Here is a 27,127-nt window from a genome sequence, read left to right on the forward strand (position 1 = left end):
GTGAAGTAATGACTAGTTACATTTTTATAAGTTTAAATTAAAATCAAAATACTTTCTTGGAGCGTTTTATTATTATTATTTGGTCTGAATTAACGTTAATCAAAATACTTTCTGCGGTTAACGTTGATTAAAGTCAAAGTAATTAACTTCTTAAAAATAATTATTTCTGGCCCACTGCGTGAAGCCCAAGCTAATGAAGATAAAAAAATTGACTTGAAGCCCAAGTTGAGCGGTAAAAGTCAACCGAGGTCACTCTCTAATGACAAAAAATAAATAAAAATTGCAAGTTACTGATATTAGATACGAACGATGCTTGCAAACCCCAAAGAATCTTCAAACCGGGAATCTTAACGCTACATTCCCACCCAAACGCGAACAACAACGCGCGTCGATTCTTACACTCTCTTGTGAACATTTGCATTGTCGCAGTCAAGGCAAAGCGTAAAACCCTAAATTCTCTCACACTTTCGTCGGAATCTGATTTCGTTTTTCCGCTATAAGATGACGGCCAAGGACGACGGCTCCGACAAGGAGAAGTACGTTGATCTATTTTTAAAGATTGGCTTAGACGAACGCACCGCTCGTAACACCGTCGCCAACAACAAAGTCACCTCCAATCTTACTTCCGTCATTAACGAGGTATCCAGAATCATCCGCAGCACAATGTTCTCTTTCTATTTTCGGAATGTTTACATTTCCATCATTCACCGTGTTAATTGTTTTTGTTTTCTTTGATTTTTCGATGGTTGTTTAGGCTGGCGTTACCGATGGCTGTAGCCGAACAATAGGAATTCTTCTTTACACGGTAATACATGCCTTTCTTTGCACTTGAATTTGTGCCACACCACACGGAGTCTACAGTGCCGAAGCGAAAATTGTATTTACATTGTAATGGTTTTGTAACTATTAACATGTTTCTTGCCGCTGATTTACGTGGCAGGTTGCAACGAAGTACCCTGGGAATGCCTTGCCTCATCGCCCAACGTTGCTACAATACATTGTTTCGTCAAAGGTTTGCCCGATAGATTGTTGGTTGACTGGCATTTCTCGTGATACTAGCAGCAGATTATTTAATATTTTTATGACACCGATTATTGGTTTGATGAATTTTACTCTTGAATTATTCTACCTCTCACTAGGTTTATAACATTGCAGGTGAAAACAATGTCACAGTTAGATGCAGCATTTTATTTTCTTGGTAGCACGGGTTTGGAGAAGCTTGATTTGAACAAGTTTGAAGAAGCTTGTGGTGTTGGTATGGTAGAAATAACTCTAGTTATCTAGTCTCATGTAAAATTGACCTTAAGCTCAAGTGTTGGTATGGCAATGATGGAAACAACTCTATTGTCATATTAAATGGTCCTTAATGTTCAATCCTTTGTCTGGTTGGTAGTTTATTTTTTATTGCAGTGCCAGTTTGTTTAAGTCACTGGGAGAAATTCACCACCTTGTATCTGTCTCTTGTAGTAATGCTTTGTTTCACTTAGATTTAGTTTTGATTTTCAGTTTTGAAGGTCTTTACTGTCCTAACTTTTCAGGTTGACAAGCATACCTTAAATCTTTTGCATATTTGAGCAGGTATTGAGGTTACAATGGAAGATATTGAACGAACTGTTAATGAAGTTATTGAGGGGAACATGGCTACAATTTTAGAGCTACGCTATCGAATGAATGGTGGGTGTTCAATTTTGGCTTCTAGTGGATTTAATAGTTACTCTCGCAGATTTAATTTCTTTGAAATCAGAAATTGAAATGATATGATCTGAATGCACAATTTACATTCTGTATAACCATGCCTACAAATTTTAAATTGGAATATACCTTTTGAATTATTATAGACTGGTGCATTCTATGGATGATTAGTTGATGCTTTACTTACATGATAAGTTTCCTTTCTATATTAAACTATCAATCTATTTGATGCTGAAGAACTTCAATGATTTTTTTTATCTTGCTAGTGGGTGAATTGCTTGGGCAAGTGCGGAAGAGGATGCCATGGGCTGATGCAAAAATCGCCAAGGTGATGGCTATAAAATGAACCTAATACAATGGATAGTTGGTAATTTATTTCAGGTTTTAATACTGTTTAGTTGCTTTGCCTTTTTTCATGTGGCAGCATCTTGTTGATGTGAAATTATATGAACTGCTTGGTGATCGGACGGAAGCCGATGATGAAAAGCCTTCCAGAAAGAAGAAGGAGAAACCTGCTAAAGTAGTTTGCTTACCAATATTTTGCCTTTTTGCCTTTACTTTTTATGACATCACTTACAGGTTGTTTGCAATTCTACTTTCATGCTTCCATAGGAAAAGGCAGCACCTGTTGCTACGCCTGGAAAGGCACCTGAAGAAGATCTTAATCCATATTTGATATTCCCTAATCCAGAGGAAAATTTAAAGGTATATGCTTTCCTTATTTTAAAAATGAAATGAATTTCCATTTTATTCTGTCTCTGTTCATGTTGTGAACCCAATACTTCACTCTGGTAGTGTGCTTATGGTGTATGGAGTCATTTCCAATCTACTGCTTGTTCATGACATTTATGAGTGATTCCATGCAGTGGTCTGCTTAGTAAACTTGTTGAACATTTCTAGTCTGGGATATTGTTCTTGTCAGGCTTTTGATATGATATTTCCTTGATGTCAGCAACCAGCATTCCTGCTTCATTTTGGAATTTTGTTTCTGGATGATTTGCATTTTCAGCATGTCTTGATGAATGTTGATTTCAGGTACATACTGAAGTACCTTTTAGTGATGGTAGTATTCTGAGATGTTGCAATTCAAAGGTGCTTCTTGACAAACACTTGAAAGCAACAGGTGGAAAAGTTTTGACCCGCTTTCCACCCGAACCAAATGGATATTTGCATATTGGTCATGCAAAAGTATGTAATCTGTTTCTCATTGTGATTATTACACTAATTAATTGTTTCTTTTGTCCTGTGATTTATTATTATGTTTAAGAAAATCAACTTAATTATTGCTCAGGCAATGTTTATTGATTTTGGATTGGCAAAAGACAGGGATGGAGGCTGCTATCTGAGGTGTGTATTTTTTTTTCCTTGTCATATTCACTAAAGTGCCTATTCTTCTGAATGTGATGGAGGTTTCTCCTGGGATATGAAACATGTGGGGATTGCCTATGGGGGTGTGTTTAGCATCTTGGACTGACATGCCTGGTTTTAAGTTTGATCTTTAAAATGCTTGATGACTAGGGGTGTGTTTGGATGCATAACTTAATTTAGTGCTTATTCAACAGACTCCTTTTTAGTTTTTACGTGATGACTTGTGCCATGAATTTAACTAGAAACTTATTGTAATTAGCTGAGCAATTTATTTTGATAAGTTATACCGAGGAACTTATTGAAATAAGCTATAAAGTAAAAAGGGCTTATGTAAGTCATAAGCTATTTTTATAAGTTATCTATAAATTCTTCCAAATGAACCCTAGGTGATATAGTACAAGCTTGTAACAATCACCCTTCATTTTGTTAAAAACAAAGTCCTCTCTGGATATCTTTTGAAATTTTTTGTATACATTTTTCTGCTCATGCATAACTGCACAACACAATTCTGTATTGTATGAATGCACATAGGTTGCAACCCTTCTCTTCTGTTCACTTACAAGGACCTTATAAGTTAAAAAAGATTTTATTACATGCTGAGGTTGACTAAATAGCTGCATTATTTAGCACTTAGTAACTTGTCAACTGACTTATGTTGATGGTTTGGAGAAAACCTTGGGCAGAATTTCACCTGATTAGTTGCACCTCATCCTATTGTAGGCTCTAGGTTGGAAGGATGGAATCCTAGTTATAGACAGGATTTTGTGTAGCACTATTATCTTGAGAATAGGAAGCTGGGCAGGAACTAATGTTCCCTCTATTACTAATTCCACTTGCATACACTGACTTGTTGGCCGTCTTTTCCATTTAACATCTCTGGCACCAATCTGACCTCATTAAATTATTTTTGAGCCAAATTGGAATTAATAGTACTATAACAAATGTTATAATAAGCAGCCTGATTTGACATTTTGTACATATCTTATACAGTGATAAGTATCCATTTTCTTGTTAGGGATTGGTCATAACATTTACATCCATTTTTTTACTTTGAAATCATTAAGAACATTTAATTCCCTTAACATTTTTTTTATAAAATCAAAGTTGCATTTTAAAAAGTTTTTCATGTTTGGCTTTGCTAAAATCTTTAAACTGCCATAGCCTTTGTGAAATCTTTGTGATTGAACATGTGATATAAACATTATTGTTTGAAGTATGATGGCTTGTGGCACTTGCAGGTATGATGATACAAATCCTGAAGCAGAGAAGAAAGAGTATATTGATCACATTGAAGAAATCGTCCAGTGGATGGGTTGGAAACCGTTCAAGGTAAATGTTTTGTAGCACCTCTTTACTCTTATGATAGTTCCAACGTAGCTATTTATATGTTTAACAGCTATGTAATTTTTGCAGATTACATATACAAGTGACTACTTTCAAGAATTGTATGAATTAGCAGTGGAGCTCATAAAAAGGGGTCATGCATATGTTGATCATCAGGTTGGTATCTAAACATCTAACTAGCTTATAACTTCTTACCACAATTATTTAACATGTGTGTTATGTTTCATTGGTTCTTCCATTTTGGTGGATGTAATAAATCAGTTTCCATTTGAATTGATTTATTCAAACTGCTAATTCTGAGCCTTTTGGCAGTTTTCTATGACAATCTTAATTGCATGGATTTATACTATCTAGCCCTATTTTATAATAAATCTATGTTGTCTTGCTACACGAGGGCATCTCTTATTGTATTTTCCTTCTCCTTGTGGATGGATACTTGGTTTCACCACTATATAGCACTTAGTTTTATTTATTTTTTAAATTATTGATTGTTTTAAAAATTTCTTTTACAATGGGATTTCTTCTTTCTTTCAAATCCTTTAAAATACTTCTAATATTGTAAATTTCCTTTTTCTTCTCATGTCTCAGTCACTTATATATACTCATTAATTCTTTTCATTTTTTTTAATTTACTTTTTCTCCCTAATGTTAGACTATTTATTTTTCACTATTTTATTTGAATGAATTCTGTATATTTATCTTATAATTTCAAAACTGTTTCTTTTATTTTCTGTACAACACACACACTTAAATTATTGCATGGGGTACCTTCTAGTCCAGGAGAAAGTAATGAATATGGAATGACACTTACAGAGGATGAGATCATTACATCAATACCAAGTTATTGAATTTGTATTAAACCCTAAACCCTAAACATTTATCAATGATTTTCTGTAGACACCTGATGAAATAAAGGAGTATAGGGAGAAGAAAATGAACAGTCCTTGGAGAGACAGACCAATTTCAGAGTCATTGAAACTGTTTGAGGATATGAAACGTGGTCTTATAGAAGAAGGAAAAGCCACACTTAGAATGAAGCAAGACATGCAGAGTGATAACTACAATATGTATGACCTTATTGCATATCGAATTAAGGTAAGTGCTTAACTAGATGTGTTTGATTATTCAAAATTTCAAGGAGATAATGATTTATTTCTTATAGTATGGATGCTTTCTGTGTTTAGTTTACTCCACACCCTCATGCTGGAGACAAATGGTGTATCTATCCAAGTTATGATTATGCTCACTGCATTGTGGACTCTCTTGAGAATATCACTCATTCAGTAAGTTGTCTTTTACTAAATTCCCTACAGGTGTTAAGATAATTTTCTTGCTGGCAACTCGAGTTCACCTGTTTTTATTTGTTATTACCCATTTTCTATTTGAACCTTCAATTAGGTTGGTTAATCCTAGATGCTTGAGCTCTCCTGATTTTATTAGTATATAGTAATAGTGATGTTCCTTGTGATGATGTCTCTATTGGTAAATATGATCATATTAAGTATCTTAAGATAATGCCTTGCCTAGGCAGGCTAGACTCTGAACTTCTTCAGCATTGACATATTTATGTCGTCAGATTTAAGAAGATTATTGAGTTGGTTTTGTGTTTTAAAATGTGTGGATTTCCATAAAAATTAGTGTATAACATACATCGACTTGTGTTTTTTACTTTTTAGATTATATCAATCATGCCAAATATTAGTGTGCAGTATGAACGTGCTTTTTATTGTATCAGTTGGAGCTTTGTTGCTACAATTGTCCTATGAACTATTAATAACCATGGTCAATGCAGTGATATGATAAATTATAAACAGTCTTTTTAATCCTACTTACATTACTAATTTTGTGGTTGATTGCTTTGTCGAATCTAATAAGCTTCTTCCTGACATGTAGCACTTAGATTCCGTTAGAATTTAGCAGTCCAGTTAATGCATGGTATGACTGATAACATTTTGTGTTTATTGTTATTATCTATGTATTGCTAATTTATGATCATCTCATGCAGCTGTGTACACTTGAATTTGAGACGCGTCGTGCATCGTATTATTGGTTGTTGCATGTGTTGGGCATTTACCAACCTTATGTTTGGGAATATTCGAGGTTGAATGTCTCTAACACAGTTATGTCAAAGCGTAAGGTGAAGCCACAATTTTGCACATTGTAATAATTTGTTAAGTTCCATGTTATTATGCTTATAACTTGCCATTCCCTAATTATGGATTATTCTTTGTTGAAGCTAAATCGTCTAGTTACAGAGAAGTGGGTTGATGGGTGGGATGATCCTCGTTTGATGACACTAGCTGGTTTGCGGCGTAGAGGCATGACTCCAACTGCTATCAATGCTTTTGTCCGAGGAATTGGAATCACTAGAAGGTATGATATGAATTTGTAACTACAATTTGTTGTATAAGAATATAATTTCTAAATTTTATTATTGCAGATTTTAGTATAAGAATACTATTTCTAAGTTAGTATGCATAAAATGACTTGAAAGTCGAAACATCATGCACTTTGGTTTGTTTTAATACCTATCTAACTTGTTTTAAATTTCATTCTTGGTATATCCTTTCTAGCTATCACAAAATTGAAAATTGTGTCTATTTGTATTTGGCAATGCTTTATGATTAATCACATGTTTAACGTCAATTTCTATTTAAGTCTCTTTCTACCCCTGATTTTGTAAAGTTATTTCAGAATTTAAATTTAGATAGTTACTGAATATTCATTTCATCCATGTAACTGACCCCATCTATTGAGGAAAGGTTTGGCTGTTGTTTCTTTGTATAGTTATAAATGAATAAATTCTCTAGATTTGGTAATCAACGCTGATTCCGTAATTGTGTATTATTTTTTGGACATCTTGTCAGTTTTTGTCATCATCTCTTTTCCTGTCAAAGAAAAGGTTATAGCATCAACTGACTTTATCTTTCTTGCACTGTGTTTATAAATACAGATTTGTATCTTTTCTTTAATCCACTAGTGGGAAAGCGTATTTACTATTAAGATATTATGAAGGTTATTGCCATTTGCTTTCATTTTTTTCAGTGATACTAGTAAGCACTTGAATCGTTTGTCAAGTGAAAAAAATGAGTCTTGTGTAGTTTAACTTGCTGGTTATTAGTTGGCAAACAGTATGCCTGTGTCCACTTTGTGAAATAATCAACATTTGAAGATTACTTAAAAGAAACCATTTAGCACTCAAACCCTGATACTGGTACCCCTCTGCCACCTAATTTAATATGGTTTAACCTGGCAAACCATTGGCCTATTTTCCACTGGTGAAATAACGGAACATTTTTTAAGATCACGAAGAATAGACATATAGCACTCAAACCCTAATCTCAGCACACCTCTGCGCAACCTAACTACTGATTTTGTTGTGTATATCTGTGCTGCAGGTTTTTTGGGTCAGACTGAGCTCAAAATTAAATACCTGCCACTTTTCAAACAATTTTAGTGAAATTTAACCAAAAAAATATTACTTTCCTTTCATCACCAAATTTTGGTTATCAACTTCAATAAAGACATTATTAAAATAAAAGTTAGCTATCATTGCACAAACAGTATCAGTGAAAATGCTAGAGAGGAAAGTTGTAAATAGAATCAAAGTCTTCATAATAGTTAGAGATGCTTTATCCCAATCAGTTGATTCACTATCTATGTTATGTTCTTTGCATGTGATTATTCTTTATTCTTCTTTGGTTGTTTAGTGTATGGTGCTTGGCAAATGCACATTTGAAGTTTTATCCATTGATTTAGAGCTCATGCTAGAACAAGAACGTGTGCAGTGGTTTTGCATTAAAAAAAAGCCTGTGGTAGTGCATTATTAATTAAAATTACTATCTTCCTGTTGCTGCAGTGATGGCACTTTAATTTCTGTGGAACGCCTTGAATATCATGTTAGGGAAGAGTTGAACAGAACAGCACCTCGTGCAATGGTTGTCCTAAATCCCCTCAAGGTATATTTGTCTATGTTCTTTCGGCAGTATACTCTTTACTTTAACTAGCATAAGACTGATCGATTTTGTTTTGTAAGGTTGTTATTACTAATCTTGAAGCCAACTCAGCAATTGAGGTTGATGCAAAGAAATGGCCTGATGCTCAAGCTGATGAAGCATCTGCATTCTACAAGGTGAAATTGAACTTGTGAAAACTGATATCTTTAAGGAGTCTTAAGGTCATAGGAAATCTTGTTATGGAACTAATTTTAGGCTACTTTTTTCCACTTTTTATTTAATATCCTATTAACTTTTCAATATATTAAGCTTGATCATGGTATTACCAATTTGTTATGTTGGTGGCTTTGTGTTTTTAATTATATATCTGAATTTTTTTGTCATGCATTTGTTTTTAGATTCCATTTTCCAATGTTGTATACATTGAACGTTCAGATTTTCGAATGCAAGATTCGAAAGATTATTATGGTCTTGCTCCTGGAAAATCTGTGATACTCAGGTAAGTATAAGTTACAAACTGATCTCGTGCATGAGAAGTTATAGGTCCAATGTTCAAAATTTTCATTGTTTTGTGCAGATATGCATTTCCTATAAAGTGCACTGAAGTTATTCTGGCTGATGATAATGAGACTGTTCTTGAAATTCGGGCTGAGTATGATCCTTCAAAGAAGACAAAACCTAAGGTTTACCAAGTTTGCTAATTCTTTTGGTTAAAAATATTCAACCTAGAGTACGTAGAATCAGATTGGTGATCAATGCAAAATTTTCCTTATAGGGTGTTCTCCATTGGGTTTCTGAACCATCTCCTGGAGTTGATCCATTACAGGTCGAAGTCAGGTTGTTTGAGAGGCTATTCCTATCAGAGGTTGGCTATCTTTTTCTGGGTACTCTTTTCACACACCCACTCTTGCTTTCTACTAACATTACCCTGTTCTGTTTATTTTCTGCAATAGAATCCTGCTGAACTTGATAACTGGCTTGGCGATTTAAACCCCAATTCCAAAGTGATAATTCCGAATGCATATGGTGTATCCTCACTCCAGGATGCGAAAGTTGGGAACAATTTCCAATTTGAAAGATTAGGTACTTTACGTTGACAACTTGTTTCATATTTCATCCTTTGCTTGCTTAATATATAATTCTTATATATGCTATTCTAGGTTATTTTGTGGTCGATCAGGACTCTACTGCAGAAAAACTTGTTTTTAATAGGACTGTCACATTAAAGGACAGCTACGGTAAGGGTGGAAAGTAGGGTTCATAAATGTCAGATTATAATTAAAATCAAGGTGGCACTGGCAGTTCGGCTGGGGTAATACTTCTTCCAATAGTTACTTATAATCCATAGAATCATATTTTTGGGGGTATGTACAAACGCAGTTACTGGTCACTTATCGTTGGTACATTTATGGGCCTAATCAATTGTTCCTCAGTTCTTTAATTACTTTTGGTTGGTTTTGTAGTTTGAAGATTATATTTGTTTACTCTTGGTAAAGTAGTGTCAACATCTCTTTTATTATCCTACCACGTTACACCATTTGGATCCCAAGAGTGTACAGATTCTACAGAATGTGTTAACGAATCATTTCCCTTTCGTAAACATGCATTTAACTGAAAATCAAGCCTAGTTTTTGTTCTGTTTTCATGTTTGTGATTACAGTGATATGTATTCACTTCAAATGTTAGATTCAGGATTATTGTCTGTATAATTGAATATTGATATACAATATATGTATTATCATGAACAGGTTGAGTCGTATACATCCATAGTTGTCAGCTCCCATGTATTCTCGTTTTCATAAATATAATAATAGATAAGATAGAAATCTAAAATTAGATGGATTCTTAACTATGGTGGAGATTGGATGTCTAAATCTATTTTTTTAAGTGAAAATAGATTCGATTAAGTGAATTTTGTTTAAAATTATTATTATTACAAAAATAAGACTGGATCTTTGGTTTTTCCAGCAACTGGAGAGTATTCATATTCCATTTCCATTCATGATCTAAAATACTATTCCTTGTTTCCTTTCAAATCAAATATATAGTGCGGATAAGGTCCCGCAATAAATAGATTAGTGCCCTCTGCGGAATGATTAATGAATCCTCCAATGTCATGTAAAAAGTTTATGATTATCGTGGATCACATGTTCGTAAGGATAGGGAGACATTATTTTTATTGTCAGAGGTGCTGTAAAAATTTATCATGAGGATTCTTTTGTCGATTTTCAGATTCTCTGTAGTCAACTTATATGTAATCACTCCTTTAGATCATGATCTAAGGGTTTAACTTTTTTATTCTCATTAATTTTATTAAATTTTAACAATAAAATAAAGGGTTGAAATTTATGACTGCATGGAAAGTTATGAATGTCTTTGTCTTGGTAGAATTTATTTTGCTTTAACAGTGGGTTTAAAGTGATGTGATTCATGTTTAAGAATTTTTCTTTTCAAAGTTAATTTATAATGAAATTTAGTATAATCCTTTAATGTAATAGCGGCAATTTATAATGTCATTACAGATATCAATTTGAAGGAAAAATTGATTTTGGCCAAGAGCAATCAAACATAAAAAATATATGTTTGTTTATTATTAACCCAATAAATCACGATGCCACCTCCAACGAGAAGTATTTTAATATAAAACCCATCGTTTATACTGAAAAACATAAATGAAAATTTCAACTCATGTTTAATACATCTAATAGTTGTGAAATACGGAGTTACAAGAAAATATAAGGTTTTTAATAGAAATGACGAAATAGCACAAATAATTATAATTTTATTTTCTATTGAAAATTAAATACTTAAGATAAAATATATAATAAAAAAAACTTATTCGTCCCATAAAATAAATAATGTGAAGAATTATCCTTCATGTTCTTCCATGAGACTCACATTCGATGTAAAGTATACTAGTTTCTTATACTTGCTAGAATGAATTACAACTTGAATTTGATAGATGATAAAATATCGTTTTTATGGTTTAATTGGCAATAACGTGGAGAAATTATATGTGATTTAGTATGTAATTGACTTATTCTCATATTTTAGCATTTTATTGCAGGAATAAAAAAATGAAAAAATAATGTTTTTAGACTAGAACACAAGTCTAGTAGAAAAATTTTAATCCAACTAACGGTTTATTATTTTTTAGATAAGGATAGGGCTTTTTTTGCGAGACTTTAGGCTCTCGTTTTTATTAGTATTTTTAACTCTCCATCCACTTACTTTTTCTGGGTTCCAGAAAGCCCTCCTTAGGTTCTCTCATCTGAATTCGCCAAACCAGCAAGTTCATTTTTGGATTGGATAATGACATTTTTAAAATTTAGATTTTATTTGTTTATTATTATGAGCCGCTAAACTCAGCCAAGTAATATGGTAGATCCTATGATATTAATTGATTTTTAACGTATAATCATAGAATGTAAATATTTTTTGCCTAGTTGTCTCATTTTTTTTTTATTAAAAATTGATCACTTTTAACAATTCTTATAATTAATTAGATAAGAGACAATCATACCATTATTTTGTTAGTAGATCAATAAGGTAAGTTGAACTGATGCTTTTAGAGGATTAATCAAAATTTTGAAATTTTTATTGATTATTAAATTAATAAACTCATTAGTTTTTTTTATACTTTTATTCATTATTGATTATCTTGCATGATTGTTATATATTAATAAAAGAAAAAAACTACTATTAATGCATGGGCATTAAATAATAGTAAAATTAGAATCAATCGTTAGTTATATGGTCAAGAATTAATCATAAAAATATAAAAGTGAAAAAAAATCTAGAAATTCATATGTGAAATCAAAGTCTTAGATCTATTTATAATTATTAATATTTTGAGTATTCATTGAATTTATATTTCTTCTGCTTCTCATTCATTAATTTTCAAACTACAGTCTTATCTCCTCATTGATAGATTTTGATTAATATTTTGGGTATTTGTTGAATTTTTATTTCTTTTGCTTATCGTTCATTAATTTTTATTTTTTACTATTTCTTTCAAACTACAATCCTATCTCCTCTTTGATAGATTTAACAGATCTAATACTTGTTGGAATAGTTTCTATAAGACAATACTAAGAAGTCTCACAACATTAGAAAACTCCCTTATGTGTATCTTAGAAAAATAAGGAAAAATAATAATAATAGTAGAAGTGTTTTAAAATAAGTACCTTTAATATTAGGGTAATAAATGAATAACAAGAAGTAGATTTGATGGAGTGTCCATGCCCCATAAGTTTTTGGAGTGTTTTTTTTTTTTTTTGTCAACTGAGCTTGTTAAGCCTCACCCAAATGGATGTGTTTATTGGTCTTTTCATTGTTGTTTCAATTTCTTTCTTTATTTGTTTTCAAAAATAGTGCTTGTCTAATAATCTTTGTCAGTTGTCTTTCGTTATGCCAAACTTGTTAGGGTCCAAGTCAAAGTAGAGAAGCACATTTTTTTTAATCATTCCACCACATTTCTTGTTACGGTACAAGGTGATTGTTTAGAGACAAATATTAATAACTAATATGAGCTTATAATATGTAGTTTTTGTGCATTATCATAATATATATATATATATATATATATATATATATATATAAATACCTGTTAATTTTTTTTGGTCCAAACCTACAGGATAGAATTGAAAAAGTGATGCAAATAGACACCACTGAATTATAATACTTACAAAAATATAAATGTCACTTTCTTCATGTTAAAGTCATTACCACTGTTACTATTCTATTACTGATATCATCATCACTTTGTTACTCAGACCATCATATATCATCTCATTCACCATTCACAACCACACTCAAAATTACACATCATGAATCCATCGTGATTAACGCACAAGAACTATTGTTACTACAATGTTTACAAAGTACTATTTTTAAAAATGAAAAAAATCACAACAATTAAACTCTTCTAAAATTATGGATAATTAAGGAGTAAAAATATGGTCATTCTAAGCAAGAAAAAAAATGCTGCAATTATGTCTAAAAACATGAGATTTTTTCTTCTTTTTTATATAAATTTTATCAGAAAAATCTTATTTTTTAAAAATTGGTTTTTCCTTTCGCTTCCTGCCTCAGTTTTGGTGTATATATCAACGAGTTGAAATAGGCTGGAATAACCATTAACGTGACAGAAGAAATCATAATTTTGTTTCATTTTATTCTGTTATTCCTATTTTTATGCCCACCAAAATCAATCAGCAAACCGAAAGTTATTCTGCTGCTATCACTAGGGGCATCTTGAATCGTATACCATAACCTAGAGAACATGTATAGTTGATGTATTACATTAAGTTTCTATTCAGAAATTCATAATTTTTACAGTGTGATAATATGACGTGCATCAGTACTTCCCAAACCATGATTCCCCATCATGAGGGGGTCACCAAGTTAAAAACCTTATCCAAATCTGACTTTAAGAGTACAGCCTTAAGCTACCTTCTATCTGCTGTAGCATACCAAAATCGAATGCAGGAGAATGTTAGCATTGCAATTTTCATTCACAAACAAAAAGTTATTCTTATAGTGAAGTAAAGGATGATTCACTTATTTACTATTCTCAATCTTTTGCTTTTATCAGGCTCAATTATTGCTTGATTTGATGACACGCTTATAATAAAACTAATGAGCAAAGTTTGGGAAAATAAAAAAACAATTATATCTAAAAAATAATCAAATCAAAGTGGGGTAAGTGGATTTGTACTTATGGGCTGCAATAACCAATGAAAATAAACAAGATCACTCTTCCTAAGCAAGGGAAAGTAAAAGGCTCCCAGTCTCATTCTACCTATGGAGTTTGGTCTAGTCACGCTTACATTTGAAAGTGAGAGGGTTGATTTGATTGAAAGTAAGGGAGAATGAGTATTATTTTTCTATATCCATCTAACGATCTAATCTCTTTGGCTTTCAAAGGTTCCAATTCTCATGAATAATTAGCACATGCTTTGGTGCCACCTTTTTATCTCCAAAAAGAGTTTATAATCTGAACCAACTGGCTACGGCAACTTATCCAGCTGACACATATATCAAATATGCTACCATTTACTTTTTCTAATACTAATAATAATAAAACCAATGAAGAAAAAGATATGGAAGAGGGACGGGGAATGATGCTGTAGACTTAATAAGTGGCTCCAAAATTGAGCACGTTTGAGAAAGAATCATTCACATGTAAGCAGGACAGTTGGCGGCTTTATTGTTGCATGAGTAAAATGAGTCACTTATTTTCTTTTGCCAATTGTTTTTGACCGTGCCCTTTATTTTCTCACGAAGACTTTGAAAAAATGCATAGTAACTGTAAACAATAGCTGTGATTCAATGATTTGAGGGATGTTTCTTTTCTTGATTCATAGAACAGAAAAATCAATAAAATGAACGTAGCAGACAAGAACTTTAAAAGCAGTCTTTTTCTGTGGTTCAACATAGAAACCGCAGTAGTCACGCCCTTTGCCTTTGGCTCCATTATAATCTTTTGAGTAATTACCAAAGTGGCTTCACCAATGTTGCTTTCAAATCAGATCAATGCTCTTATTCAGTCACTGTCACACCATCATGCGCATGGGAAGCCTATGTACTGGGTTTTTCTTAGACCTCAACTACATACATCGCTGTAATTCAACTTTTCTTGTTTCGGTTGTGTCACCCCAACCGCTAATTTAGCGAAGGATAAGAATTTGGTTGGGATTACTGTTTTAAGGTCTTAGAATGACTCGCTTTGCTCAGTCAAACTTAGCCTTTCGCATTAATTTGTAAATAAATATATAAATAACTATTGCACGTGTCTTTCATTACACTCCTCTCTTAATGATTACCAGCGGGTTCATCCATCTACTACTTCTCTCACAGTTTCCAATCTAAGAAAGGAAACCTTTTTTTAAATGATATTTTCATAATTATTTCCTTTTTAAAATATTAATTTATGAATTAAACATTTTAACTTGGAGCAAAAGTTACTTCCCATGAATACATGTCAAAGAAAATTCAGTTTAATAGTTTGAGAATATTTTCTCTAGTTTTATTATCATCTTTATTTTTAATTATCAAAAATTATTTTTCTATTTTTAAAAGGTTACATAGAAAATAGTAAAGCAATAAAAGTTATTTTAATTATTTCTTTCATAAATCTTTAAGGTGGTAATTTTATAATTAAAAATAAAAACAAAACATCTTTTACGATAAATAAGTTTACAGGTGGTTTTTTATTTTTATATGATATTTTAAAATAATATATACCAAAATACAAAATTTTGAAAAAATTTATTGAAATAGAGAAATTCAAAATCACCATTGGTGCAACTGCAAGGATAAAAATAAAACAATTAAAAATTATAAAAAATCGTAAAATTTATTAAAAACATATCTATAGCTCAATGAATGCAAATAAAGTTTTATTAATTTTTTAAGAAAATTCTTGCACTATAATAACAGTAGCAGGAATAGTTTATAACGTTTTTATATTTTATCAATATATTTTTAAAAAATTACTTTTGTATACAATTTGGAGCCTTTTTCAACTTTTTTGAGAAAAATTATTTTTAATTTTTTTAATGTATTTGTTTAACTTTTTTAAGGAACAGAAAACAAAGTCAGCTTTTTTAATTATTTTGAGAATTTACTTCGAACAGAATTTTTTAAAGCTGAAATTATAACTTTCTTTTAAAGTAAAAGTATTTTTTTATAATTATAAATAAATAAAATATAACTTAATTTTTAATAAAATCCTTACAAACATTTTTTAAACAAAAGAACCCTTAATATTTTTTAGTAAAAAATATATATATATATATATATATATATATATATATATATATTTGTTGGGCCCTACAAGAAATGGTTCGATACCTATATGCCTTCTTGACTTGCTTGCCTTGAGCTAATCCTGAAGTCTTAATGATTGTTAGAGAAATTAAGTCATGTTTCTTCGTAACCTTTTTAAACACATCTTTGATTAAAAATATAAAAATTCAATGTTTTGTAAAATCAAAATTTAAAATATCCAGAACCTAAAAAAATTACCTTTAATATTTTTATAAGATAAAAAAAATGTTTTTGACACATAAAAATATCATATTTTCTTAAGCAACTAATTCAATTGTACCCTCAAATTAAAAACAATACTTTTTCATCAAATAGAAAAGAGATTTGGTTCCGATCTTATGATTCAACTTCTCTCTCTCTCTCTCTCTCTCTCTCTCTCTCTCTCTCTCTTTTATTTCTAGAAAATGTTCTTGTTCCCTTTTATGATATATCAAAGAGAATAATATATAAACATCTCATATTATAAAGATGATTTTTTAAAAATATAATTTTGTAAAATTATATACTGTGAAATATCAATATATTTAATAGTGTTTGATTTAATTAAATATTTAATAAATTATTAATACAAGAACCGTGATAAAATAGAGATTTTTATGTCATTTGCAAGTTTTGTCAATTTAAGATAGGGATGAGGGGACACGAGCATGCAATGGTCTCCAAATTTGTGGTTGTCTTTATGTGTTATTTTATTTAGTTAGTTAATGGTTATGACTGAAAAAAAATAATAATCAAAACTTTACATTTCACTTTCATTGTTTTACGTATAGTCCACGTTATATAATTTTTTCCATCAGACAATTTCTATTTATATAAAATAAAAGGAAAATATTAAAGGTATAATAAATGATTATTTCAAGTGATATGTCTAATTTTTCTCACTAAGACCATGATTTCGAGTATTTTTATGTAAAATTTTACTGCTAAAAAAGTCAATCTTATATTACAAATATTTTTTACTTAAATAAAATTATATTTTACTGAATAATGTTTAACCAAAAAGTAAAAGATAGAAAAAGGAAACTTAATAAATCTCTTCATTTTATGTGTTTAGCGCTCTTAAACTAAATTTTTTAACTCTCTTGCTAAATACGAGATTCCATTATTATAATATTACTTACTTTGTACTGTCATTGTAATGTTTAACTGATATTCTATATTATCTCAACGTACTCATATTTAAATTATTACTTCATCAGCAATTTTTTTTAGACACTTGAAATGTTGATTTTTTTCCTCTTAGAAATTATGTTTGATTTGCTATATTTCTGAAAATATTATAAATATATTTGATTTTCTTAAAAAAAATTTGACAATATTTTTACGAGTATAATTAGTTTATTTTTCCATTTTCATTGTAATTCTTCTCATAAAATTATTTTATTAAAAAATACAGGTAGAAAACCTTCTTTAAAAATATTAACTTTAAAAATATTCATACCAATATAAAATTTTTAATAATTTCGACTTAAATTTCTTTAAAAATTTATCAAATTTTGTTACTCACTTAATTTGAATGTCACGTATATTTTCTTTAAATGATTTTTTTATCTGAAATTTTAATATATTTTTTAGATTTTTAAATTATATGCATGTTTTCTTAATATCAATTTTAATAATGATAAAAAAATATAATTGATAAAAATGTTAAATAAAATAAAATTTTATAATATTTAGCAATACATTGATATAATAACAATCTATATTTCCTAAATGTTCCTCCAAGCGACGTCTCGTATAAGCTATCACGATCAACATCGTTTCCAAATAAATTAGAATTGATAAATATTTATTAGTTTAAGTAGTGAAGAAAATGGAAAGATGAAAAATATAATAAATTATATATCATTTGGATGAAGCGAAAATACCATGTAATTATTTATTTATTTAAATGAATGAAATAAAATAATTTTTCCTCTCTCCTTGATTTGTGAGTTTTCTTATCAAGTGAAGCATGAAAACTATTTTATAGATCTCATCTTACTACATTTAATTTAATATAAATTAAGAAAAAAATCTTCTTATCATGTTTTTTATTTTCTTATCTTTTATTATTTTCCTGTAAAACAAATTATGCGTAAAACTTGTGTCTATTTTCTATTTTTTTCCCTCCAATCATCTAAACACGTCTTAAATGTTTAAAGTCAAATTGAATTAGTTGAATTTAAAGTAACTTTTAAATATAAAAAGTTTTAGATACAAAAATGAAAAATTAAAGAAAAAGAAACCATACCTATATTACATTATACATAGGTTAGTAGGTGTCCCACTGTCCCAAGATGTAAAATAGGTAAGGACGTGCAATAATTGCATTATAAATAGTTAGATAGAAGTTTAGGGTTGAAATTTTGATTTGATGTAACATTCAACGAAATCGATATTTATTGAAATGAAAAATCATTGTTTTATAAATAAACAATCCGTTAATAATAAAGAAGAAAATGACTTTCTAGAGCGTGTCTTTTTTTATTTCAGTTTATATGTTTTTATTTGTAATTATGAATGTATTATTATAATTGTTTTTTAAAGTTGGCAAAGAAAAATATAAAACTAACAGCATATTATTTTTATTATTTTCTTTGTAAAATAACACAAACTAAATTCCCCGATATCATTCAAAATGCGAAAAAAAAAAAAATTCCACCCGTGAGACTATCAAATTTTGCGTGCAACAATCTTTTCAAGAGAAATGATTATCAAAAAGAAAAATTCATAAACAATTTTTTATTTAAGAAATAACAAGTGGGGGTTAAATTGAAGACAAAATGTTGCTAGTACCAGTGTGGGGTACTCGTATATATTTTCCAATTATTTTAATAATCTTCTTAATTATTAATGAAAAATACTAATATGTTTTATATTTTTAATTATTAAAGCATCCATTTCTATATAAATTTTTAATTATCAAATTATTTAAAAAATTTAGAAAAACATGCATATATATATATATATATATATATATGTATAATGACTCAAATAAAAATATTTGATTATTAAAGAAGAATAATAAAAATAAATTTTATATTTTATTTAAACAATTGAAATTTAAAAAAATCACATTATGTGATTGACATGAAATTTTTAATTCTTTTTGCTATTTGAAATTTTTAATGTTAATAATTTACGTATAATTATTTAGTAGAAATATAATATTATCAAATATTTATAATAAAAAATAGTGTGTTTTATGGAGAGAGAGAGAGAGAGAGAGAGAGAGAGAGAGATGCCTTTGACATTACAGGTTGATTCGCAAACAGGCATATCCTACAAGGCGTCCTTGGTTTTATGCGTATCAAATTATTGAGCTAAAGCACGCAGAGTGATTTAATAGAATTACATATTAATATATTTATTTTAATTTCTCATTTATTGTTACTACTGTTAATCAACTACTCACATACTGCATTTTTATTTCATTTCCAGTTCCTTTTTTTTAATAATTAATATTTTTCTTTGCACGTAAGTATCATCAAATTAAAATAAAATGCTAAATAAATAATTCAAAATATTATATAATTATTTTAATTTTTAATAAATTTATAAAATTTAAAAATAATATCATATAAAAAAAGAACCAACTTTTAAAAGTGTTATTGTTTAAAAAATTTCTTATTTAAAAATGCATACTCATAAATTATATACCGTGATTAGTGAGATTTTTTTTTTTTTTTGAAAAGGCAGCATATTATGCGGATACAGAGACATTGGAGCTATGTTTGTTAAAAATCTGCTAAGTTAATTAAAGATTACTAAAATCATTTTTTAGTTAAAAGTTAAACATGCATTTTAAACTAATTTATTAAATTAAACATGATTTATCAAATCAACTGTTAAATTAGTTAATAAATAATGCTAATTTTTCTATTTTATTAATTAAATTATAAGTTAATTGAAATAATTTAGGGACATTCTCTACGCTTAAACAAATTCTGTATCACCAAAGTCATGTTTTGAAAGGCACATTTTGGTCATAAATAATAGACTCATAATATATATATATATATAATTTTACCCATCTAACTTAAATCCTATAATATACTTCTCTCCTTATTTTATTTTCGCAGATTGTTAGAAATATGTTTGAAATTTAAGGACGAAATATTAGCCCAAACACAGGAGTCGCACTGATTGCTTTACATGTTTTAGACAAAATTCTTTTGAATAAATAATTATTTTAGTTGTTTAAATTATAAACGTCAATTGCTTTAGTCTATAATTTTATAAAATATTATTTTAATTCTTTATTTTAAATAAATTTTTTACTTTATTTTATTTTTATCAAAAATTAATAAAATAAATGTGGCTTAGTAAAGTTAGAAGTTTAAATATAATTTTTATAAAAAGTTTAAAATTAAAGTAATCTATGTTTTACAATTTGAAAGATTAGAATGTGTATTTATTCAACTTTGCTTATTCCACTGTACAGTAGTTTGTGACACCTTCCCGGTATTCTGTGCAAAACTAAATGATGATGAGCTAAGCTTAATTTAAACTAAGAAAAGCAGGTTCGTTCAATGAACGGATTTTTGAATCTATAGAAAGCACTTCTGTCAAAAAGTTCAAATTCTTGGCGACATTGAGCTTATGTGAATAATTTATACCCAAGAATATTTCTTGGTCAATTTCTTCAATGACAAGCTGTGAAAATTGTGCCGTCACTGCAAAATCGTCCCAAGGTTGAGAAATGAAGTGCAATTTTGGTAAAATATCTTCTTATGATTGCAGCAAGAAGACAAGGGAGATGCTAGAGTGGTGTAGACTAGATGGGGAATGAAGAGATAACCGAAGTCCAATTGCTGGACGTACAAGCAGTTTAGAGATTTTACAGACTCCACTTTTTTGTTATGCACCATTATCTACCATTCTTTCTAATTTTTCAAGGAGCAGCATGATGAGCTTGAAAACACCACACATAGGGTACCACTCACTACTCATCAGTTTCATAAGTGAATTGCAAGTGGCTATACTTGAAAATGTGAAGACAAGTAGCATTCTTCACAATCTTTAGAGGTCGTTATTAACATATTAGAACATATTTTGTAAGTGTCATTCCATCACAAGATGTGACTACACTAATGCTTACTTTTCATTTGGGTCTCACAGAAAAAATCTCACTTACACGAAAGAGATATCCAAAAAAGAGTGGGGGAAAAAGCATTATGTCGAAAATGCACTCATAACAAAGAAGATACATTGTCTTAGTCAAATTACAGCCTTTCCATCTTTTGATAAATCTGAAACAGGGGAACTTTAATATCATCTCCCGCATTTTCTATTAAAATATGCTATTTTAAAAGGATTCATATTAAATACCCTTACACTTGGTACTAATTTCTACCTATGACACTGTTTACTCACTAAGAATCAGTATAATATAAGAATCTTCAATATATTTTTTAACGGTAACCATCCCACAATAAAAAGAACTTGAGATGCATGCCCTTCTCTTGTCTACACTGTCATATAGCATCCATGTTCCATAAAGTATCACCCATGTTGTCTAACAACCAGCCACTCCCTGCAGTCTGAAAATCAAACTGTGGAAAATCGTAAGTTTCCATTGCTGACAAGGGATCCAGGTTTAGGCCTTCCATGCCATAGTTATTGATATCAACATAGCCACAGTCCTGAATTGGATAGCTATTATAAACATTGTTCTCAAACACATTGAGAGGACTTTTGGGGTGTTCTGACATTTCAAGTTGCTGTGAGAATTGGAATGAATCCGGGGATGGATTGCTGGGGTTGGACATAGTACTAAAATGATTTGCAGCATCTATAAGTTCCCTTTGTGGAGGAGATGATGATGAAGATATAGAAGGAATATTGAAGCTGGTTGACATCGAACTCATCGAAGCTTCTGCTGAATTCCCAAAATTCATCATATCTGTCATGGAAGAGTGAGAGCTTGGAGAAGTGTTCTGTTCCATCTTTTGAAGCAATCTTGGCATCCAAAAACACTTGACAGCATCAATGAACCTCTTGCTACCAGACTCAATGTTAAGTTGACGTGCCTGTTTCTGTACCCTTGTCCTCCAATAGTTCTTAATCTCATTGTCTGTTCTTCCTGGCAGATGCTGAGCAATTTTTGACCACCTATCCCCAAATGAACAACAACGAAACTATGTTAAAACTCATTGTGGTTCAACAAGCCTAATTTTGAGTGCATATATAATATATTCATTTTCTGGACACATCATTAGTTAATTACCTGTTACCCCACTTGGAATGGAGTTCAAGGATCAACAGTTGCTCTTGGGGAGTAAGGTTCCCTCTCTTAATGTCTGGTTTCAAATAATTCAGCCATCTGAGTCTGCAGCTTTTTCCAGTCCTCTTCAATCCTGAAATGTTGGAACTAATATTAAACACCTAAAAGTAAAACAGTGAGAATGATCTTATTCCTTTAAGAGTACATAGAATATGTACCTGCACTTTTGGCTAACATATTCCAACGACCTTCACCATGACGAGCAATATAGTGTATGAGTAAGCTATCTTCTTCAAGAGTCCAAGGGCCTCGTCTCAATTCACTCTCTTCTTCAATAGAACTCAACTCTCTCTTTGTAATTGTGGACATGGTTGGTGTTTTTGTGGGGTTCTTCAAGACAAAAAGAAAAATGATTTACAAGCTATATGTGCACTTGCTAGGTGGGTTTAAGGGCAAAGAAAGTGATGGTGGATTTAAATATGATATGGATCAAAACAAAGTTTAAGGTAGCACCAGTGGCAAGCAATTAAGAAATGAGTTCCAATGAGTGTATCTACATGCCCATGGGCCTTCATATATATATACTCCCCGCGGAATTTTGTTAAATGGGTTTGGTAGGCTAGGGAACAAGAGGCTATACGTTAGCTCTTGGAATAACCAAAGTGTGATTACATTATGATGCCCTTTTCAAAATAGGTCCCACCTATATTATTCCTTGGTTATGCAAAACAATACACCCTGAACATAGATACTTGCAAGTAGCTCCCTAGGCTATTGCACCATTATCTCCCACTAAACAAACATCAATGAATCTAAAGCGTTAAAGAAAGCGGGAATATATTGAGGTTATGCTGTTAACTAAGGAAGGTAACCGACTAACGAGCTGTGCATATCAAGAATTTTCCTCTACCTTGCTTATTTGGAGAAGATTTTTGAGATTTGACTATGTAAATATTGATGGTGCAAATATTATTTGCGGAACAATTTTATTATTGACGCGGTTTCAATCCACTTTTTGTTATTAGAATCGATTCTGGGCTTTTAGAACCCAAGAGAAACATACTAAAGATTCTTTCTGAAGTATACAAACTCTGTGTTAATGACTAGAGAAAATCTCCATAGACTAATTACTGTCAATTATGTGCTTTAAACTTTTAGAGAGAATCCAGTATCTTTCTCTCATGATATTTGAACGTGAAGCTAATGTTTCTAGAAAAACAAATTTATCCAGAAAGGGAATTTAACCTACATGTCCAATGGTATGCTTTTATTTCATACTAGGTTAATACTGCATTCAGAAGTAGAAGAAACAAAGCTTCACCTACAGTTGGGTTACTTAAACATGATCAGCCTTCAATTTCTGACTATATGATCAAGAAGACTTTGTTTAAGATAGTAAAACCGACTTCAATAATCTCTACGACTGGAAAAGGATAGTTCTCCATTTAGAGATGTCTTTGGTTCACACACAGAAAAAATTCACATCATATTTTGTCTCAATTAGATTCACGCCTCTAAATCTATACACACTCGCGTTACTATTATTTTTTTTTCCAAATATCCAAGAATAATTGGACGATTATTTTTCTGATTATGTGAGAAATCTCTCTCAAACGTTGTCCTTTGCATCTTTGTTTGTGCAAGTAAGCGGTCTTCATCAATTGTTTTTGTGCAACAACAATCACGGTTGTTACCGCGCTCGTTTTTCCTGCAGAAGAAGACTCTTTAGAAACGTAATCTGAGTTCTATTCACTAAGCATAAGTACTTGCTGATTACGTAATTAAGTTTGTGTTGACCGAATGATAACTGTGGAAGTGTATGAAGTTAAAACTTGAAATAAATCAATGGACCCGGTGTACTGTTTTTTAAGTATTTCCATATAAGTAACGTCTTTGACTGAGCAAAACTTAGTGAAAACAACAAACAGTGTAGAAATACAATGTAAGAGCATGTGGAACGGCGGTGAAGAAGCATGTCAGCAATGAAATGTTGGTGAGTAGGGACACTCATTTGTCTGAGCCAGCTGTTTCATTTCTCTCCTTTTTTCCCATCAAAGCCAAAGGTCAAAGCGCAGACAGAATCCCGCGTACTCCTAGAACACAAAACTTAAAAAAACACTTATTACAAGTGTTAATTTTTTTTAATTAAAATTCAACTTTTGTTTCAATAATTTGTAATGGAAATCAAATTAAAGGTTAAGTAGCAATTGAGTTAAACCTTCTTTAGGGTGATAGTTTAAAGGTTTAAACCGCTGACATTGCAGGTAAAGTTTATCCAAAATCACAGTTCCCCTCGTGATCATGACTATGAATAACAAATGAATACAAGTATATATTGATTTGTATGTATTATATGAATAATATCAGTTTGTTTTTATACTTGTAAGCATCTTGTATATTATATGAATAATTTAAATTTTAAATAAAATTAACATATTGTTAAATAATGATAAAATAATTTATTTTAACAAAAATAAAGTATGATGGAAAATGTTTTTATTAATAGTTTATATATATATATATATATATATAGAGAGAGAGAGAGAGAGAGAGAGAGAGAGAGAGTAAAGAATACCAAATCACAATAAAGACATGTGACTAATAAAACAATGAGTGGGTATTAGATGTTGGTCACTCTCAATTACCAAGACTATAATATAATAAAGGAGGACATGGATAGCAGATAATATACCATTTGTAGTCTCTAACTCGAGCTTTTGTTAAATGATGCTGAAATCGTATCTTTTTAAAGAAAACATAATAAAAATAAAATATCTTTTAATAATGATTTTTCTATTTTATCAAAAATTTAAAATTTTAAAAATTTATTAAAATCAAAACGTGTCATATCTACTATTAATTTGATATAATTTAAATTTTAAATTTTAAACAAAATAAATTTATGCAACTGTATATATTTAAGAGGAATAAAAATGAAAAAAAGAGAGAGACAATTAATATAAAAAAATTATATGACTCGTTGGAAAAAAAAATCTAATTTTTTCAATCATATAAAACATTCAATAAAACTCTTTTTTACATACCCAAAACTTAAACATCTCAGTATATATTTTAGAGTTGTTAGATTTTGGAAAGAGCATATGCTTTAATTTTTATGATAAAACGAAAAGCGCGAGAAAGAGTATCGTTAGTCCACACTCCACCACATATAACAGGGACTATCAATGATTGAAGGAGAAATGATATCGTACTGAAGATGAAAATGTCACTTCACAGAAAGAATGGAGGAGGTTGCTATAAAGGTTTCCTCAAAGTTTTGTCAAGGTGGAGAGTGGAGAGTGGATATAGATGCTTTTATCACTTGCCTTTTTTGTTGTAAAAGCTGAGAGATTGCTAATTAATGTGACATGTGATGGATTAATCACATTAACAAAATATTAGTCATATTTTCAATTTCCATTAATTATGGCTGGCATGACATAGTAACATGCTGGGAGAGCATGCGTGTTAGTTTGCGAGATATGGATCGCGAATGTCGATCTCGTCCTTTTGTGGCATCTTCTCTCTCGTTTATAACATCTTTTTATAACCTAAAACAAAAACCGGCCACTTGCTTCATGCAGGATCATAATTATTAGGACGTGACTACATGCAGAGATAAAGGATAAAATAATAGATAGTGTGACATGATTAAGAAGAGATTAAAATATTAAATAAGCATTTAAAAATTAAAATATTGTTACATTAAACTCTTTTTTTCAACAGAATTAGAAGTGCGCGTAAATAAATTTCAACTACTAAGTAGTTGTATTAAAAATGTGTTATATTTAATCAACTGAAATACAAAGGTCTGCTAGTCTGTCACCCACTTATGAAGAAGGAGAACAACAAAGATGGCTGCGACAAGGCTTTCTTTTCTCGTTTAGAATTTATTTGGGTTGAAAATTTCCAGTTTCCGTTTTATCTTTTTATAGAGAATGATGTAAAAAAAAATGTCCTTTTCTTAATATTAGTATTTTTGTGTCTTTAAGAATAAAACAAAAAAATAATTGCGTTAGGAGGTACGTTGCCTATTTTCACACACACTCGTATTCATATCAAATTCTAATTATGTTTAAGAAACATACTTTTTTTAAGAGGTTTTGCTGACTGTTCCAATATTTTTAAAAAATAATGAATAGTATTTTTAATTAAAAGAATTATAAAATTGTATGAAAAATCATCGTGCGAGGTGTGTCAGTAAAAATTTTAAAAAAATTCTTAAATTCTGTCTTAAATGAACTTAATATTTTTTAATACATTAAACTTTTCTATAATGTCTTAAAAAGAGGAAAAACTCAAATGAAATGTAAAAATTGGAGAACATTCATAATTTGTACAATAAAATTCAATATTCAAGATTAACATGGTTATCAAAGCAAAACTATAACATTAATTGAAAAAAAAATAACATAATACTTATAAGAAAACTTATACTTATATTTAAATTCATATTTTTACATGAATAATAAATGTAGTGTCTAATTATTTCAAAGAAAAAATATAAATTATTATTATGAGATTCGAGTCATGTACGCTTTAATTCTTGAACTTAAACAAAAAAAGTGTATGTTAACTCATAAAATTTTCAATATGTGTACAATAACATTTTTTGTTAATTTATTTAAAGAGTCTTGCTTAATATAGAGTGTCAATTTTAATTTTTTTAATTTGTATAGTTATATATATATATATATATAATTTATTTATTTATCTGCTATACATC

The 27,127-nt window shown here is 30.0% G+C and overlaps 2 protein-coding genes across 7 annotated transcripts; one reads left to right on the plus strand and one right to left on the minus strand.

Annotated features, from left to right (window-relative positions):
• The first annotated feature begins 299 nt into the window (after window positions 1-299).
• On the plus strand, window positions 300-10,713 carry LOC113872908 (glutamine--tRNA ligase). Of its 6 annotated transcripts, none has more exons than XM_027510791.1 (23): window positions 300-639; window positions 755-805; window positions 941-1,012; window positions 1,156-1,255; window positions 1,579-1,674; window positions 1,959-2,020; window positions 2,117-2,212; window positions 2,305-2,397; window positions 2,728-2,880; window positions 2,984-3,039; window positions 4,299-4,389; window positions 4,474-4,560; window positions 5,302-5,499; window positions 5,589-5,687; window positions 6,410-6,541; window positions 6,641-6,777; window positions 8,264-8,363; window positions 8,441-8,536; window positions 8,759-8,859; window positions 8,938-9,043; window positions 9,136-9,225; window positions 9,314-9,443; window positions 9,521-10,713. In XM_027510791.1, exons 1-23 carry the CDS (start codon window positions 502-504, stop codon window positions 9,613-9,615), a joined length of 2,379 nt encoding a protein of 792 aa, XP_027366592.1. In that variant the 5' UTR covers window positions 300-501; the 3' UTR covers window positions 9,616-10,713. The 6 variants fall into 6 exon arrangements, 5 of the variants coding, with proteins under 5 accessions (XP_027366592.1, XP_027366589.1, XP_027366594.1 ...); XR_003505923.1 differs by having other exon boundaries at window positions 301-639; window positions 8,796-8,859; window positions 9,521-10,140; XM_027510788.1 differs by having other exon boundaries at window positions 330-639; window positions 2,960-3,039; window positions 9,521-10,115.
• A 10,939-nt stretch (window positions 10,714-21,652) lies between these two features.
• On the minus strand, window positions 21,653-22,779 carry LOC113872971 (transcription factor MYB24-like). Its single transcript, XM_027510893.1, has 3 exons — window positions 22,620-22,779; window positions 22,405-22,534; window positions 21,653-22,289 (listed from the first exon to the last, which is right to left on the minus strand). Exons 1-3 carry the CDS (start codon window positions 22,768-22,770, stop codon window positions 21,653-21,655), a joined length of 918 nt encoding a protein of 305 aa, XP_027366694.1. The 5' UTR covers window positions 22,771-22,779.
• Between the last annotated feature and the right edge of the window lie 4,348 nt (window positions 22,780-27,127).

The sequence above is a fragment of the Abrus precatorius genome, unplaced genomic scaffold (genome assembly GCF_003935025.1).
Source record: "Abrus precatorius isolate BTA unplaced genomic scaffold, Abrus_2018 Scaffold7, whole genome shotgun sequence".
Lineage (NCBI taxonomy): Eukaryota > Viridiplantae > Streptophyta > Magnoliopsida > Fabales > Fabaceae > Abrus > Abrus precatorius.

Bases quoted from the DNA above. Each gene is read 5' to 3' on its own strand.
- LOC113872971 (XM_027510893.1), bottom strand. From the start codon at position 22,770: ATGTCCACAATTACAAAGAGAGAGTTGAGTTCTATTGAAGAAGAGAGT. The intron at 22,535-22,619 runs GTACATATTCTA...CCAACATTTCAG, and splicing joins TATGTTAGCCAAAAGTGCAG to GATTGAAGAGGACTGGAAAA. The intron at 22,290-22,404 runs GTAATTAACTAA...ATTTGGGGATAG, and splicing joins CATTCCAAGTGGGGTAACAG to GTGGTCAAAAATTGCTCAGC.
- LOC113872908 (XM_027510790.1), top strand. From the start codon at position 502: ATGACGGCCAAGGACGACGGCTCCGACAAGGAGAAGTACGTTGATCTA. The intron at 640-754 runs GTATCCAGAATC...ATGGTTGTTTAG, and splicing joins TTACTTCCGTCATTAACGAG to GCTGGCGTTACCGATGGCTG. The intron at 806-940 runs GTAATACATGCC...TTTACGTGGCAG, and splicing joins TAGGAATTCTTCTTTACACG to GTTGCAACGAAGTACCCTGG.